Here is a 16,989-nt window from a genome sequence, read left to right on the forward strand (position 1 = left end):
GCCTAAGTCAATGTAAGTTATATCGTTCCTGGGGTGTGAAAAAACCACCCCCCTGAGCAACGTAACTTACATTGACTTAAAGAGGCATCTCTACACCATGCTATGTCGACGGGAGACTCTCTCCCATTGACATAGCTCCCTTCTTTTGTCGATGTAATTACTTCACCTCAGCAAGAGAGCTCTCTCCCATTGATGTAATGCGTCTTCACCAGACACGCTAAATTGGCGCCGCTGCATCGATGCAGCAGGGCCAATTTAGTGCAGTAATAAAAACAAGCCCTCAGACATCTCTAGTTTACCTTATAATACAATTAAGCATAAATGTGTTTTTAGTGCATTCTGAAACTCTCACTCTATCTTTGAGTAAAGGCTGTGTCATGATACTATGGAAAGAATTTATATTTAATTTCTGCTGGTATGGATACTTAAATAATAGATGTCAGCTGTTATTTCTCAGCATGCCAGTATTGCATCTGCTTTTGTCAATAAATTGAGTGAAACAATGAAAAAATCAAGCCTACGAAATTTAACTGGTAGTAAATATTTGCTGCTGTTAATAAACCATTATAAAGTACTGGACGTTAATAACATAATGTATCTATGTGTGTGTACATATGTAATAATATTTACACATACCATATATAGTACACTGCACTCAGTGCTTTCCAAATGGAAGGAAAAGAGGAAAGAGCAGTAGCTACATCTTCATGTGTTTATCATAATTTTGTGAGGCCCTCAGATTGCTAAATAGATGTGGGCATATAAGAACCCTAGATAAATAGCGTGCAATAGTGTGTTATGGGGCTAAGGGTTTTATTAGTGTGATTTTTAAAATGGGTGCATTACTCAAATGTCAAAACAACGTGGATTATGCAGATATTCTAAATGAGTACAGATAATACTGTTACCAACTTCACAGCTTCATATGTTCTTTATATTCCTCACAGGTTGCAGAAAAAGTATTTTCAAAATATTTCATTCCCCTCAATTACAATAGTCTTGGGATAGGCAGTGCTGAGTCTTTAGTAAAAAAAAGGTTTAATGACTGATATCCAGTGCCCATATAGATATAATGAGGTCTGTAGCCTATTGGTAAAGCGAGAAGCTCAGATTTCCAATGGGACATGTAACTCTTCCTTCCAGCCAAATAAGATCCCAGTTACTTTTAAGTCATGACATATTTAGATATAGAAAAGTGCTTTGATACTACAGTGATGGGTGCCATACAAAACTATAAGATTTATAGCTATTTTAGGTCATATTTAAAAGTGTTTTAGCTTTTTTTTTTTACCTCTGGGGTTTGTACATTTGGGCTCAGGGTAACTAAGACTCCTGGTTCTACAGGAGGAAGACTAAAATAAAATGGAAAATTTTGTATCTTGATTATTTCATTTCTGGTGCTGTCCTCTGCCAGTTCTGCTGCGCTGCTCTTCAGGCAATAACAGAAATAATTTATACTTGTCCACTAGGTTCCTGGGCTTGGACACAATCTTCCAGAGCTGTATTGGAACACTTATGTCTTACTGGATACATGAAAACTCTTACTAGTGATGCCTTATATAACCACTGATCTATAAAGAGGCCATTCTAGAAATACCTGAAAAACCTCTTTGGGTTGGGGTGGATTGGAGGAGAAGTCTGTCCCAGAAAGGAAATCATCAGGCAATAAATTTTCTGTTATTGATCTCTCCTCCAATCTGAGACATTTGACATGTAGTGAACTGTAAGGAAAAATGAAAAAGGAAGGAGAAATAAATATGGGGGGGGGGGAGTAAAGGACTCCTTTCTCTAAAATTAGTAGTATTTATGTATTTTGGGATCACTAGGGCTCCTTTTGAATTAAACATTATTTCCCTCCCCAACCTGTCTTTTTCTGAAATTATAGCATACTGAGAGCATGCACCAAATAATTTACTAAAGTAGAAATTTGCAGCTTATTGCTATATTGGAATAGTGTGAAATGAAATATCATTAGCTATTTTAGAATGTAAATTGCTGAGAATTGGCCAGAATTATGGTTACATATACGGTGCAATGTAGGATATGTATGTGATTATTTATCTGAAACAAACTATTTCTATTCTCCTTCGCTGAAATTTTCAAAATTTATATTATGCACAGTATTTTTCATAAATGAAAATGGGCAGCATAGACTGCTTTCACAAGTTTTTTTCTGAGCTGCTTGATTATCTTTACTTTGTCTTTGAAACCAGGATGGAGGTAGAACTCCAAGTGTACAGCCATTTTTTAAAAAAAAATGTTGGGGTACAAAATGACCTTCATGGTGGGTATATGACATTTGTTTGATTGGCTTGCAGTCAGCGATCAGTGAAAGCTACTGCCAGTGATACCATAGCCAATGAATTCATCTTAATCCCATTGTTTCAGCTGTATGCTTAGGTTGCTCTGTGATCACTTTCCGTAAAGGACTTCCCCTCACTGAAAGCTTACTTTTACCTGTTCTGTTATGGAGTTTAATCCACTGCTCATGCTCCTTTCCCTGTCACTGACTCCAAGATCAATAATCCAGTCTCTCAAATCTAGACTCAGTCACCTCTAGAATGTTTAATTTAATTTGAAGATATTAATAAATTATTTAAACATCTACCTTAATATTTAGCCAATATTCCTCAAATTTGTTGAATGAACAAGTATTTGCAAAGGTTTTGTGGAGCTTTGTGTATTTCCCTCTATAACTGTTTTGTTCATTACACCATGTCTAAAAATATTAAGCTGTACATATTGCTAAGGGAGTTCCAGCATATACATCACTTCACAGAATTTGAGAGCAGTATGTACCCTTAGGGGAAGCACAACAGGAAATGCACAGCATTATCCAAGTCTACTGCCAAGATCTATACAGTGGATCTTACAGAGACACTTCCTAAGACTCAAAGAATTCCAAAAGGAGTCAAGTACTTTATCTGCTTTGTGAGCTTCCCCTCATATCAGATACTACTATTCTTCTTCGAGTGCTTGTTCACATCGATTCCACATTAGGTGTGCGTGTGCCATGTGCACGAGCATCAGAAACTTTTCCCTTAGAAGTACCCTGGCTTTTCTTACACACAGGCAATCGGTAAAGGATGACAAAACTACCACATATGGCAGGCAAACATTTCATGCTCAGTCTTTGTGGCACCTTAGTCCTGTACAGATTGAATAAGTGTTTGAGGATTTTGCACCATTCTGAACTAGTACATTGATAAAGAAGAAAGAGCCTTGCATGTTTGTGAGTCAGTGCACATCTGGATACAGCCAACAATTTATTCCTTCTTTTTCTGTTTCCAGAAGTAAGATATTTGCTATGGGAGCTGCTTCTTGTGAACCAGAATCTAAACTGACTTTAATGGAGACGAGAACTATAAAACTCTGCTCAGTTTGCTGTTTACCTCAAGAGCGCACCTGAATGTTAGTTTCTAGCTTTAAGGATGATAAAAGGAAAGATGGGGGAGTTTACACCTTTTAGTAATTATTTCAAACTGCATGTAGACTTTCATTGAAAAGGTTTTCTCTGTAACCATGAGAGCCCGAAGTGGTTTTTTTTTTCTTTTTAATGAAAGAATCTACAGAATCTGAATATGCCAGGGAGGTCAAATAAATACATCAAGCAGGCTGGATACAGCCCCTTGGGTCCTGGGATTGATACCCTTGCTCCATCTGCACTCTCCAAGTGATAGATTTGGAGGGGACAATGTGCTCTATGGGTTGAGAATTAGATTCTGCATAGCAGTAAGTGATTTTGTATCTTTTTATCCCCTCTTGTGTTCTTGAGAATGTTTTTACCTAGTCTTTACATGCTTTTTGTGTAATTGTGACGTTCCCTGGACCAGTGATATGCTAGGTCACTCTAATCCTTGACTCTGGGAGCCAGCCTTAACCTGCTCTGCTGTGAGAACCCCCACTCCTGGGCTGTTCACGCACAGGCTCTAGCATGTAAGCTGCTCCTTGGATTGTGCAGCCGAATGACACTAGCCAATATCTCTGGTACCAGACACAACCCTAGGAACCTCCATCTTGCAGTATCCAGTTATGCCCATGGGATGCTGCAAGCTTATATTGAGTTTGTCAATTTAACAAAGAAATTGATATGTACCAGGCTTGTTATCCCAAGAGGAGCCTCTGACACACTTGAAGCCAAACGCACTGCTTCAGGTAGAATAAACAAACAGATTTATTAACTATAAAGATAGATTTTAAGTGATTATAAGTCAAAGCATAACAAATCAGATTTGGTCAAATTAAATAAAAGCAAAATGCATTCCAAGCTGATCTTAACACTTTCAGTGCCCTTACAACCTTAGATGCTTCTCATCACTGGCTGGTTGGTTGTCTTTCAGCCAGGCTCTCCCCCACGCCCCTTTCAGAGTCAGGTGATCATTACCTCATCGCAGTTCCAAATTGAGCAAAGGAAGGGAGGGTGACTCACTTGAGAGTCTAACAGATTATTTTGTTGCTGCCTAGGCCAGCGTCCATTGTTCCTGTGAGCCCCTGAGCTGGGTTTGTCCCATATTTGCCCTGATGAGGTGTGAACTGCCTCTCTGCTCTTGGAGAGTTTTTGCCTGGGCTAATTTTAAGCCATGAGAATATATTTTCAGTCTCATAACTACATACATGAAATTATAACCTATAACATTACTATAACAACAGTGCTCAGTACATCATGAGCCTTCTGAAGACACCTGACATGATAAACTTTGCATTGGATACCACACAATCATTTTACAAGGATGAACATGAGGGTGCTGGGTATTCCCCCGAGGTACAGAGCGTTGCAGTAATCTTTCTATATTATTAGCATTCTGAAAACATTCTTTGAGCCCTTTAAAAAAAATGACTGAACAAGGGTGCAAATTTTGATGATGTTTTTTGTGATGTGGACTCATCCACCAGGAACTGGACTGAGACTACCAACTCCTTTCACAGTGGTCATTCAGTATTTATGTTGAAGTGCTGAGCTGACAAAGTGCTATGTATTCTTTCTCTTTGTTTTCAGATATGTTTCTGGTGTGTAGTACAATGTAATCAGCATAGAAAAACTTATTCATGTTCTCTTCCACTTCCTCTCACCCCCCATATTGCAAAACAGGTTATAAAGAATGCTCCTGTGAAGACGTTTGCCAGTGCTACCTTCAGTTCACTCCTGGATGTGTTCCTGTCCACAACAGTCTTCCTCATACTCTCGATCACCTGTTTCCTGAAACATGGGGTGGCCCTATCCCCTCCCCCACCTGCAGCAGTTGTGGTGTTCATCATTGCCATCCTGCTAGAGGTGCTGTCTCTTATCGTCTCAATTAGGTAAATAAAGCAAATCAGAGTATGGGAAATGTCTGGGGTCGCAGTCCCCAAGAACTAAATGGTGGCTGGCTTGAAAACTTTTGTTTTAAAACAACTTCAGGAACTTGCTCTCCCGGCTTGGGGAGCAAGGTGGGGATGGTGGGGAGAAGGAAGATACTGTTTTATCTACAAGTCAACAATTGCTGAGCAAAAAATAGAGGTTTTTTTAAATTAAAAATAGAACGTTGTACATACTGAATCTTTCACAGCCTGCTGTAGTGCATTATGATTTTCTAGGATTTACCATACTGGATCAAATCATTGATCTGCCAAGTCTGGTATCCTGCCTCCAACATTGGTCTGTACTTGATGCTTGAGAGAGAAGTTAAACCCTTTCTTGGTATGAGCTGCAGCAGTCATGCTGCCTTACTGCACCATGGAAGTGAAGAATAGAATATGACAGGGATGTAGCAATTATTTAAATATGGAGATTCTTGTTACACACACAGCTACATAGAATGTAATCTCCTAAAGATGTGTAATGGTCAAAGTGTTGTTGGTCCTTCAAGCCCTCTCCTTCAGAGTCAATAGGTTTTTTCAGTTACTTGTACATGTCTGACAGGTTATAGCATCCAGAGGCTTTAGGACAGCATCTTCCCTATAGTGCTGCTTTCTCCAGCATGCAGTGAAGGGTTAGAAGAGCCTCTTTATATAAAGCTCCTGACCCCTCCTTCTTCCTAGCATGCAATGTTAAAAGCATATTAGTAGCTAGGTCTCTCCTCCCCACTCTTTCAGTGGGAAAGCCTGCTCTGCACCACACCCAGACAGAGTCTCACTGTGAACTAGGGACAGATGTCCCAGGTCCTGCTTCCTGCATTTTTCTGAAAGAAAAGTTGAGTACATAAGGAGAACAAGGGAGCCGTGATCCTTGCTCCTTTTTCTTCAGCCTTGGAGCCCTAACAACCATTGAAGAGAATAAGTGATTTTTTTTAAAAAGCATGGACTTTTTTACTCCCAAGCGCCTTCCTATTCCCCATAGCCTTGTACTCAGTTACACTGCCCCGAATGCACATTGCGTATTAAGCAAATACTAAGTTCATTATGCTGAAATTCTGCTGATCTCTTTCTTAAAAAGATCTAGCTATTGGTTTAATTAAACAATACAAACAATAGAAGATTTCAGCATGGAAACGGAATCTGCCTCCCTTCACCAGCCCCCTTTGCTCCATCCTGCAGCTGACTGAGAGCCAAACTGGCCTTTGGTGCAATTTAGAGTAGATAGAGGCCTGTTTTGAGCCTCTGTAAGACATCAATCCTTCAGTACCTGGTAATCTGCCATGGGATGTATAAAGTCCTGTGGACTTCAGAAGGTGCAGGAGGCAAACATGAGAGGGGGATCGAGAAGCAAAATATGGAACCTAGTGGAGCAGAAAGGCTGGGCAAAAAAGAGAGGTGACTTCAAGAGGCCGGCTGGGGAGACAGGAACCAGTTCCTATTGCTTACGTTCACAGAGCCCTGTCAATTTAGGAACTCCACAAAGGATGCTGCTCCCTGCCCCTCAGTGAATGTCACAGACATTTAAAAAACATAACAAAACAGAAACCGTAAAGAAATTCTCATGCAAAAAAGACATTAATCTTGTGGCAAGTTTGTGCATGTAATAAAGGTAGTGTAGGGCTAATTATGCCTTCATTTACATCTGTGAAAACCCATTGGGTTTGCATAGGTGTAACAGCATTGGCTTGTAATTGTAAATCAGCAAACAATTCTGTTGATGATGCAGGAGAATAGAATACAATACAATACACATTCTTAGATATATTAGCTTTGCTGGTCCTACAAGAGTAAAAAGCAGTAAACGTGTATTTGTCACTAAAATAAACCTGTACAAATTATGAATGCCTACAGGAAAGACATCTGTTGAGTAAGAAGATGCCAGCTTTTACACAGTCATTTTGCAGAGTTAGAAATGCATTTTAAGAATACAGTGCCTAGTGGACTTGTGCAAAATAAATAATTGTTTTTAAATAACCCTACACAAATATTGTATCCGGCAAGAAACCATCATTTGAAACTCAAGAGGTTCAGCATTAAGATCTAAATTGGAAGAAACTCAAATGTAAGATTTGTTAATTAAGGCACCCAAACAATCTTAACTCCACCCTGTAGAGAGGCCCGTTTCCAAACTTTCTTTTTTCCTTCCAAGCCTGTTTTATAAGATATGTGAATTTTGCATTAAGGTTTTAAGAAGTCTATATCTAAAGCTTCAGACATGTTACGGGTGGAGAAAATACTAGACTAATACAGCTTGTGGGTACAATGTCAAAAATATTCATCGCATGACCTTTTGTTTTATTATTTGTTTTGTTCTAATGTCTCCAACACTGAATGTCATTCTTCACCACCACAGTAATCTAGGCTGTTTTCATGCAAGTGTTATAAATTAATGATCTGAGCATTTAGGCTTTATATGTAGACACACAGATTCTGAGTTTAGTGATATTCTGGAATTGGTGACACATGAGATCTTAAGGAGAGAGGGGATGATTGCATTCAGTATGCTATTTGTGTAATCAGGAATTTGCAATTGGATCATGTACGACTGCAACAATGACCGGAGACAGCATGCCTACTGTGCTATTAAAAGAAAAGCAGTCTAGTTTTTGTGGTCACTAATGAGGTGAACTTATGTGGACAAATAATGGTGTTATTCTCTTTGAGAATTGCTACTGGGACAAAATTAATGTTGGATGCCTTGATTATGTATTTCCATATTATTAAATTATTGGGTTTCTTTTAAGTTTAACCTTAACTCAAAATGTCTTGGGTTTCTAATAGGGGTTGGGTTTTTTTTACATCTATAACATACCTTTAATTTTTTGTTTTGTTTTTGTTTACCCTAAGTTACTGACGTAGACTCGTAAATGATGTAGGGGCTTTTGAAAATTTTACCCTATGTTCCATTTTCAAAAGTGACTTAGATACTTACAAGCCTACAGTTCATTGAAAGTCAGTGGTACTTAGGTTCCTAAGTGTCTAAATATCTTTTGAAAATAGGACTTGGGCTCCTGAGTCACTTAGGTGCTTGTGAAAAATTTACCCCAGCTCTCAAACTTAACTCCACCTTGGAAAACTGTTTGTCTAGGTAATCTCCTACATTTGAAAAGATATCCAGTAAGCAAGCATCCAACCTTGAGACACATATCTTATGCAGTCCCGTCTTTAGAAATCATTGCTGTCTTAGATTTGCAATAAATAATGCATTGGCAATACAAAATGCTAACATTTATCCCATTTATGCTAATAACCATTTACAGAATATTTATCAAGAAACGTAATTTCTGTACAACTGCTATTCCTGTATGTAAAGTAATAACCACAACAGATAGCTCACTTTTGTAAATAGTTAATAGATTGTTATGCTACTAGTTTCTCACCCCAGATATCTTCAGCAAAGTAGCTTGGTATATAGTTCTAATTTTTTATCAAGTCCGGTAATCAAGAGTATTCAGTGCAGCTTTTGTGATCCAGGGCCTAGTCTAGCTGGAATGAAGGGGGGTTGAAGGGGGTTGAACAATATGTGCCTATTAAACTACAAAAATTTAATAAAAAGAACAGGAGTACTTGTGGCACCTTAGAGACTAACAAATTTATTTGAGCATAAGCTTTCGTGGGCTAAAACCCACTTCATCAGATGCATACAGTGGAAAATACAGTAGGAAGAGATATATATGTACACACACACACAGAGAACATGAAACAATGGGTGTTACCATACACACTATAACGAGAGTGATCAGTTAAGGTGAGCTATTACCAGCAGGAGAGAAAAAAAAAACTTTTTGTAGTGGTAATCAAAATGGCCTATTCCCAGCAGTTGACAAGAAGGTGTGAGGAACCGTGGGGGGGGGAGGAAATAAACATGGGGAAATAGTTTTACTTTGTGTAATGACCCATCCACTCCCAGTCTTTATTCAAGCCTAATTTAATGGTGTCCAATTTGCAAATTAATTCCAATTCAGCAGTCTCTCATTGGAGTCTGTTTTTGACGTTTTTTTGTTGTAATATTGCGACTTTTAGGTCTGTAATCGAGTGACCAGGGAGATTGAAGTGTTCTCCAATTTAATGTTATAATTCTTGACGTCTGATTTGTGTCCATTTATTCTTTTATGTAGAGACTGTTCGGTTTGGCCAGTGTACATGGCAGAGGGGCATTGCTGGCACATGATGGCATATATCACATTGGTAGATGTGCAGGTGAACGAGCCTCTGATAGCGTGGCTGATGTGATTAGGTCCTATGATGGTGTCCCCTGAATAGATATGTGGACAGAGTTGGCAACAGGCTTTGTTGCAAGGATAGGTTTCTGGGTTATTGTTTTTGTTGTGTGGTGTGTGGTTCCTGGTGAGTATTTGCTTCAGGTTGGGGGGCTGTCTGTAAGCAAGGACTGGCCTGTCTCCCAAGATCTTTGAGAGTGATGGATCGTCCTTCAGGATAGGTTGTAGATCCTTGATGATGCGCTGGAGAGGTTTTAGTTGGGAGCTGAAGGTGACGGCTAGTGGCGTTCTGTTGCTTTCTTTGTTGGGCCTGTCCTGTAGTAGGTGACTTCTGGGTACTCTTCTGACTCTGTCAGTCTGTTTCTTCACTTCAGCAGGTGGGTATTGTAGTTGTAAGAACTCTTGATAGAGATCTTGTAGATGTTTGTCTCTGTTTGAGGGGTTGGAGCAAATGCGATTGTATCGTAATACTTTCAAGACTTATTGGAATATTCATGCCAAGGGAGCATCATGTGAAAGGGAAAGGAAACCCCTAAAACAAGTAACCTTTTTTAAATTAGACATTTATTATAGTCCTGTCCAATAATAACATGTTTGAATCTCTGTAAGTGAAACATGCAATTACCATGGAAATTGGTGCTATAAGAATTAAATAAATAGATTCTTCTTGGTATGAAATCTCTATTTATAAGTGGACAGGAAGTGTCATCTTCAGTAATACAACGAATGTCCTCCCCTCTCTTTGAAATCTGGCTGCTTTAGCCTCCCTGTATAGTGTAATGAAACTTGGAGTCTGGTATTTTATTTTATAAAATGTAATGAGTCTTAGAAAATGGGCATGGGGTAGCTACAGCTTTGTAAGCATGAAGTTTCACTTGAACACAATGCTTGCATACAAGTGAAGTTGTAGTCACTTTCCTTAGGGGCTGTGGAAATATTTGAACAAGAATACTGTTCATAGAATTCAGCCCTTTATGCCTAGGTGTAAATACAGGAGCTTTCATTATCTAGATATTTTTGGCAACCTATTCTTGTTCTGAATTAAAGATCAGTATGAATGAGATTGCTGAAGAGAGTGCTATATCTGTGACATCCTTATTAACTGGAGTTTCCAGAGGCAATGAGCTATGGAGCACCTCAACCCCCATTTAAGTCGGTGTAAATTGGGGGTGCATGAAAATCAGACTTGTGAGGAGGCAGAGTTTCTGGGTTTTTTCGGTTTGGGTTTTTGTGGGGGTGAAGCTTTTAAACTATATACATATTTTAGTGTTAAAAAGTGACAACACATGCAACGTTAGCAGAAAGAAGCAGAAAAATGTCTGTCTGTTGGTTAGCTCTACAAAGTGCTGTGTTTTGGCCATCTGCTGCCAGAATCACCTCCTTCATCTTACCTCAGTAATAAAGCAAGATGTATTGATCATGCACTTAACTGTGTCAAGATAATATAGCCTATACAGTGGATTTAAAAATAAAATTCTACTTATTTGAATTGGCTATAAGCAAAACGTTTTCTCTGGAGCTAGAGATGAGTGAGCCTGCTCTATTTGCATTATGACTTGTGCAGTACACAGATGCAAAAAGTAATTATGGATTAACTCTGCCTTATTTACATACATCCTTGATTTTGTTACTTTGGTCATGATCCCAGCTATGGGGTGTGGGTCAAATCCAGGGCCTGGGTTGCAGGGGATGTGGTCCAAGTTCAATTTAGAGGGTCAAGGCCAAAAGCAGGAGTCATAGAATTTAAGTCCATACAGGTACTCAACACTGAAATTAGACTAAAGAATTACAGCCCATGGGAGACTGGAATATTATATGCCACTGGCTGAGAATAGGAGGGACTGAGGTGCACCAGTTCCCAAGGCCCCTTGCAACAGCAGGGAAATGATTGAGATTAGACCCAGATAATCCTGGCACCCACATGCTACAGAAGGCACAAAAACAAAAAAAACCTCAGGTTACTGCTAGTCTAACCCAAGAGAAAATTCCTTCCCACCCCCACATGTAGTGATCAGTTAGACCCTGAGCATATGTGCAAGAACCAGCCAGCTAAGCACCTGAGAGAGAGAATTCTTGGTGCCACCTCAGATCCTTGGCTCATGCCCCATACCGCACCTCGCAATGTCCCATGTCTAGCTGTGGCCATCTCCTGATCCTTCAGAGGAAGGAGATTTTAAAAAAAAAAAGTCCCAGAATACATGGGGTAGGTGGGAATCCCTTGTTGACCCCTACCAGTGGCAAGTTGAAAACCCTGAATTATGAAGTTTAGGAATACAGGACATACAGCAGAAGCGAGGCCCAGGACTGCTGAGCCCTGCCCCTACCATCACAAGCAACCCTGCCATACAATCACAACTCCTATTGGAAGGCTGTTCTAGAACCTGGCTCCTCTGGTGGTTGGAAACCTTCTAGTTTCCAGCCTGAATCTTTTCATGGCCAGTTTGTATCCATTTGTTCTTTTAGTAAAGTGTCTTTAAGCTTAAATAGCTGTTTACCTCCCTGGTATTTATCCCTCTAATTTATTTACAGAGAGCAATCATATCCCCTTTGCACCTTTTTTTTTAATAGGGTAAACAAGCCAAGCTCTTTCAGTTCCCTCCCATAAGATAGGCCCTCCATTCCCCTGATCATGCTTGTAGCTCTTCTCTGACCTGTTCCAGTTGAAATTCATCATTCTTGGCACAGTGTCAAATGCTCTACTGAAGTCCTGCTGTATTTCCCATATCTAAAAAATCAGTTATTCTCTCAAAGAAGGAAATCAGGTTAGACTGGCATGATCTATCTTTGGTAATCTTCTCTATTAATTTAATTATTCTTTCTTTCACAATTTGTTATAAAATCTTGCATACTACTGAGGTCAAATTTACAAGTATATAATTGCCTGGATCCCTTTTGCCCCACTTTTTAAAATATAAGTATGATGTTCTCAATTGTCTAGCCATATGGTACTACTGCTGAATAGATAATAATCCTTGCTACTGGATTAGCAATTTTATATGCCAGTTCTTTCAATATTCTGGGGTGGAAGTTACCCAGTCCCCCTGATTAGAGGACATTAAGGACTTACGTTTTTCTTCCACCTCAGAGGTGGTACTTTCCATTTCTAGACGCTCATTTCCATTAGCCATACTGCCTTCATGCACGTGTTCTTTATTATCATGATGACTGAAAATGGAGGCAAACTATTCATCTAGTTTGTGGGCCATAGCTGGATTACCTTTAATCTCCTTCCCATCCATGCTGCATAGCAGCCAACCCTCATACTTCCTTATTCTCTTTTTATTTATATAACTAAAAAACCTCTTTATTATTTATTTTAATTTATTTGACAAGAATGAATTCAGCTGGACTTTTAGCAATTCTCACTTTATTCCTACATTTTCTAACCTCCACAATGTACCTTGCTTTGCTGATCACCCCCTTTTCCCTTTCCCAGGAGCTCTGCCTACTCCTAATAACCTTTTTTTGATACTGCCCCCACAGCCATTAATTTACTGCATCTCCCACTGAAGTCTGGATTCAATGCAATGCTTCCTTTTACTGCTTGAAGGGAGGTGCTGCATCTAGCACAGCACAATTTCTTGGCAGCTACTGAACTGTGAAAAATAGAGTTGAATAAAATTAGCTTTGATACCAAAATGTGGAACAGTACAATTGTGATAAATCCTATGCCAAAGGATCAGTGTGAAGATGTAAATATTATTGTCAAATGTAGAATTTTGCATTGTTCTGGAAGTCATGGTGGCTTTTTCAAATACTTTGCTTAAATAAAGGATCATCATGGGATCAGCTGATCAGATTTGCTGATAGATTTATCATAATGCTTGCCAGAAGACTAGCTAGGGTAAAATTTGACTGTAGTGTGGCTGTCCAGCGCAAGGCCCTCTGCATCACCTATTCCCTGCATGGGGTATATATGTAGATTGGGATTGGGGGGATTTGTTTGCTTTTTGGTTTTTTTGTCCAGAATCAACTGGCTAACCTGCTAAACAAAGGTGTTTTTGCATACACTGCGTGCCACAGAACTGGCCTCCGTGCCAGCCTGTGTGATAGGCTGGAAAGGAGTTGCAGATCTGCATTTATAGACATCCAGTGGCCCTACTGTCCCATGCAACTGGCAGACAACGAAACAGTGACAAATTTTATAAATTCTTGTATACAAATGCTAGAAGTCTGAATACTAAGATGGGAGAACTTGCGTGCCTGGTATTATAGGCATCACAGTAACTTGGTGGAACGATGATAATCAATGGGACATGGTAATACCAGAATACAAAATATATAGGAATGACAGAGTAGGTTATGCTGGTGGGGGAGTGGAACTATATGTGGAAGAAAGCATAGAGTCAAATATAGTTAAAATCTGAAATGAATCAAAATGTACTATAGAATCTCTATGGCTAGAAATTCCATGCTTCAATAATAAGAGTATAATAGTAGGACTGTACTACCAACTACCTGACCAGGAAGTTGATTGTAAAATTATTAGAAAGAGAGAAGGATTAGAGCAGGGGTCGGCAACCTTTCAGAAGTGGTGTGCCGACTCTTCATTCATTCACTCTAATTTAAGGTTTTGTGTGCCAGTAATACATTTTAACATTCTTAGACGGTCTCTTTCTATAAGTCTATAATATATAACTAAACTATTGTTGTATGTAAAGTAAATAAGGTTTTTAAAATGTTTAAGAAGCTTCATTTAAAATTAAATAAAATGCAGAGCCCCCTGGACCAGTGGCCAGGACCCAGGCAGTGTGAGTTGCCACTGAAAATTAGCTCGCGTGCCGCCTTCGGCACCCGTGCCATAGGTTGCCTACCCCTGGATTAGAGAATAGAAATCTCAATAATAATGAGGGATTTCAACTATTCCCATATTGACTGGGTACATGTCACCTCAGGACAGGATGCTGAGATAAAGTTTCTAGACACCATTAATGAATGCTTCTTGGAGTAGCTAGTCGTGGAACGCACAAGGGATGAGAGGCAATTCTTGATTTAGTGCTAAATGGAGCATAGAGTCTTGTCTAAGAGGTGAATATAGCTGAACCGCTCAGTAATAGTGACCATAATGTAATTAATTGTAACATTCTTGTGGGAGGGAAAATACCAAAGAAGTCCAGCACAGTAGCATTTAACTTCAGAATGGGGAACTACATAAAAATAAGGAAGCTAAACAGAATTTAAAGGTACAGTCACTAGAGTGAAATGTCTGCAAGCTGCATTAAAACTACACCTCTACCTTGATGTAACGTGACCCGATATAACACGAATTTGGATATAACGCGGTAAAGCAGTGCTCCGGGTGGGCAGGGCTGCACACTCCAGTGGATCAAAGCAAGTTCGATATAACGCGGTTTCACCTATAACATGGTAAGATTTTTTGGCTCACAAGGACAGTGTTATATCGGGGTAGAGGTGTATTTAAAAACACATAATAGAGGTTCAAACTGAATTTTCCCCAAATTAAAAAAAAAAAAACAATTTAGAGGAGCCGAAAAATATCACCATGGGTACACAGAGTAAAAGAAGTGATTAGCGGCAAAAAGGCATCCTTTAAAAATTGGAAATTAAATCCTCCTGAGGAAAATAGAAAGGAGCAGAAACTCTGGCAAGCCAAAAAAGAATTTGAAGAGCAACTAGCAAAAGACACAAAAACTAACATCAAAAACTTTTTTAAGTATATCAGAAGTAGGAAACCTGCCAAACAATCAGTGGGATCACTAGATGATCGAGGTGCTACAAGAGCACTCGAAGAAAAGGCCATGGCAGAGAAGCTAAATGAATTCTTTGCATCAATCTTCACTGCAAAGGGTGTGAGGGAGATTCCCACACTTGAACTTTTCTTTTTAGATGACAAATCTGAGGAACTGTCCCAGATTGAGGTGTCCGCAGAGGAGGTTTTGGAACAAATTGATAGATTAAACAATAAGAAGTCACCAGGACCGGATGGTATTCATCCAAGAGTTCTGAAGGAACTAAAATATGAAATATGATCTATTAACTGTGATACATAACCTATCACATAAATTAGCTTCTGTACCAGGTAGGATAGCTGGTAGGAGGGAGGATAGCTAATATAACAGCAATTAGTAAACCTAAGTACAAAACAAATTGGATGAATCACGAGACACCTAAATGAACACATTATTTAATTGGGAAGACTCAACATGGCTTTTATAAAGAGAAATCATGCATCTTTGAGGGGGTCAACAAACATGGACAAGGGTGATCCAGTGAATATAGTGTACTTGGATTTCAGAAAGCCTCTGACAAGATCCATCACCAAAAATTCTTAAGCAAAGTAAGCAGTCATGGGATAAGAGGGACAGTCCTCTCATGGATCAGTAACTGGTTAAAGGACAGGAGACAAAGGGTAGGAATAAATGGTCAGTTTTTAGAATGGAGAAAGTTAAATAGCTGTGTCCCCCAGGGATCTGTTTTGGGACCAATGCTGTTCAGCGTAGTCATAAATGATCTGAAAAAAGGGGTAAACAGTGAGGTGGCAAAGTTTGCAGACGATAAAAAATTATTCAAGATAGTTAAGTCCAAAGCAGACTGTGAAGAATGATAAGGGGATCTCACAAAACAGGGTTACTGGGCAACAAAATGTCTTATGAAATTCAATGTTGATAAATGCAAACTAATGCACATTGGAAAACATATTCCCAATTAGATATGTTAAATGATGGGGTGTAAATTAGCTGTTACCACTCAAGGAAGAGATCTAGGAGTCACTGTGGATAGTTCTCTGAAAATATCTGTTCAATGTCCGGCAACAGTGGGGAAAAAACGCTAACCGATTGTTTGTAACCATTAGGAAAGGGATAGATAAGAAGACAGAATATATCATAATTCCACTATATAAATCCATGGTACGCCCACACCTTGAATACTGCATGCAGTTCCAGTCATCCCATCTCAAAAAAGACACTTTAAAATTGGGAAAAGTACAGAGAAGGGCAACAAAAATTAATCAGGTATGGAACAGCTTCCACATGAGGAGAGATTTTTAAAAGACATGACTGAGGAGGTGATATTATAGATAGGGCCCTACCAAATTCACTGTCCACTTTGGTCAATTTCATGGTCATAGGATTTTTTAAATTGTGAATTTCATCGTTTCAGGTATTTAAATCTGAAATTTCACAGTATTGTAATTGTAGGAGTCCTGACCCAAAAAGAAGCTGTGGGGGGTCGCAAGGTTATTGTAGCGGGGGCTTGCAGTATTGCTACCCTTACTTCTGTGCTGTTGCTGATGGTGGCGCTGACTTCAGAGCTGGGCAGCTGGAGAACAGCAGATGCTGGCTGGGAGCCCATCTCTGAAAGCAGGGCTGGGACCTCAGTCAGCAGCCACCAGTCTCTGGCCACCCCGCTTTGAAGGCAGCAGTGCAGAAGTAAGGGTGGCATGGTACGATATTGCCACCCTTCTGCGCTGCTG

General features: G+C 39.4%; 1 protein-coding gene across 2 annotated transcripts in view; it reads left to right on the plus strand.

The window, feature by feature from the left end:
- ADCY9 (adenylate cyclase 9) overlaps nucleotides 1-16,989 on the plus strand; it is a 179,813-nt gene that overhangs the window by 139,318 nt on the left and 23,506 nt on the right. For both annotated transcript variants that reach the window (XM_039491147.1, XM_039491148.1), the window contains exon 6: nucleotides 5,090-5,298. In XM_039491147.1, coding sequence (XP_039347081.1) covers nucleotides 5,090-5,298 — 209 coding nt within the window. The remainder of the gene's footprint in view (nucleotides 1-5,089; nucleotides 5,299-16,989) is intronic.

This window comes from Mauremys reevesii, linkage group 10 (assembly GCF_016161935.1).
Source record: "Mauremys reevesii isolate NIE-2019 linkage group 10, ASM1616193v1, whole genome shotgun sequence".
Lineage (NCBI taxonomy): Eukaryota > Metazoa > Chordata > Testudines > Geoemydidae > Mauremys > Mauremys reevesii.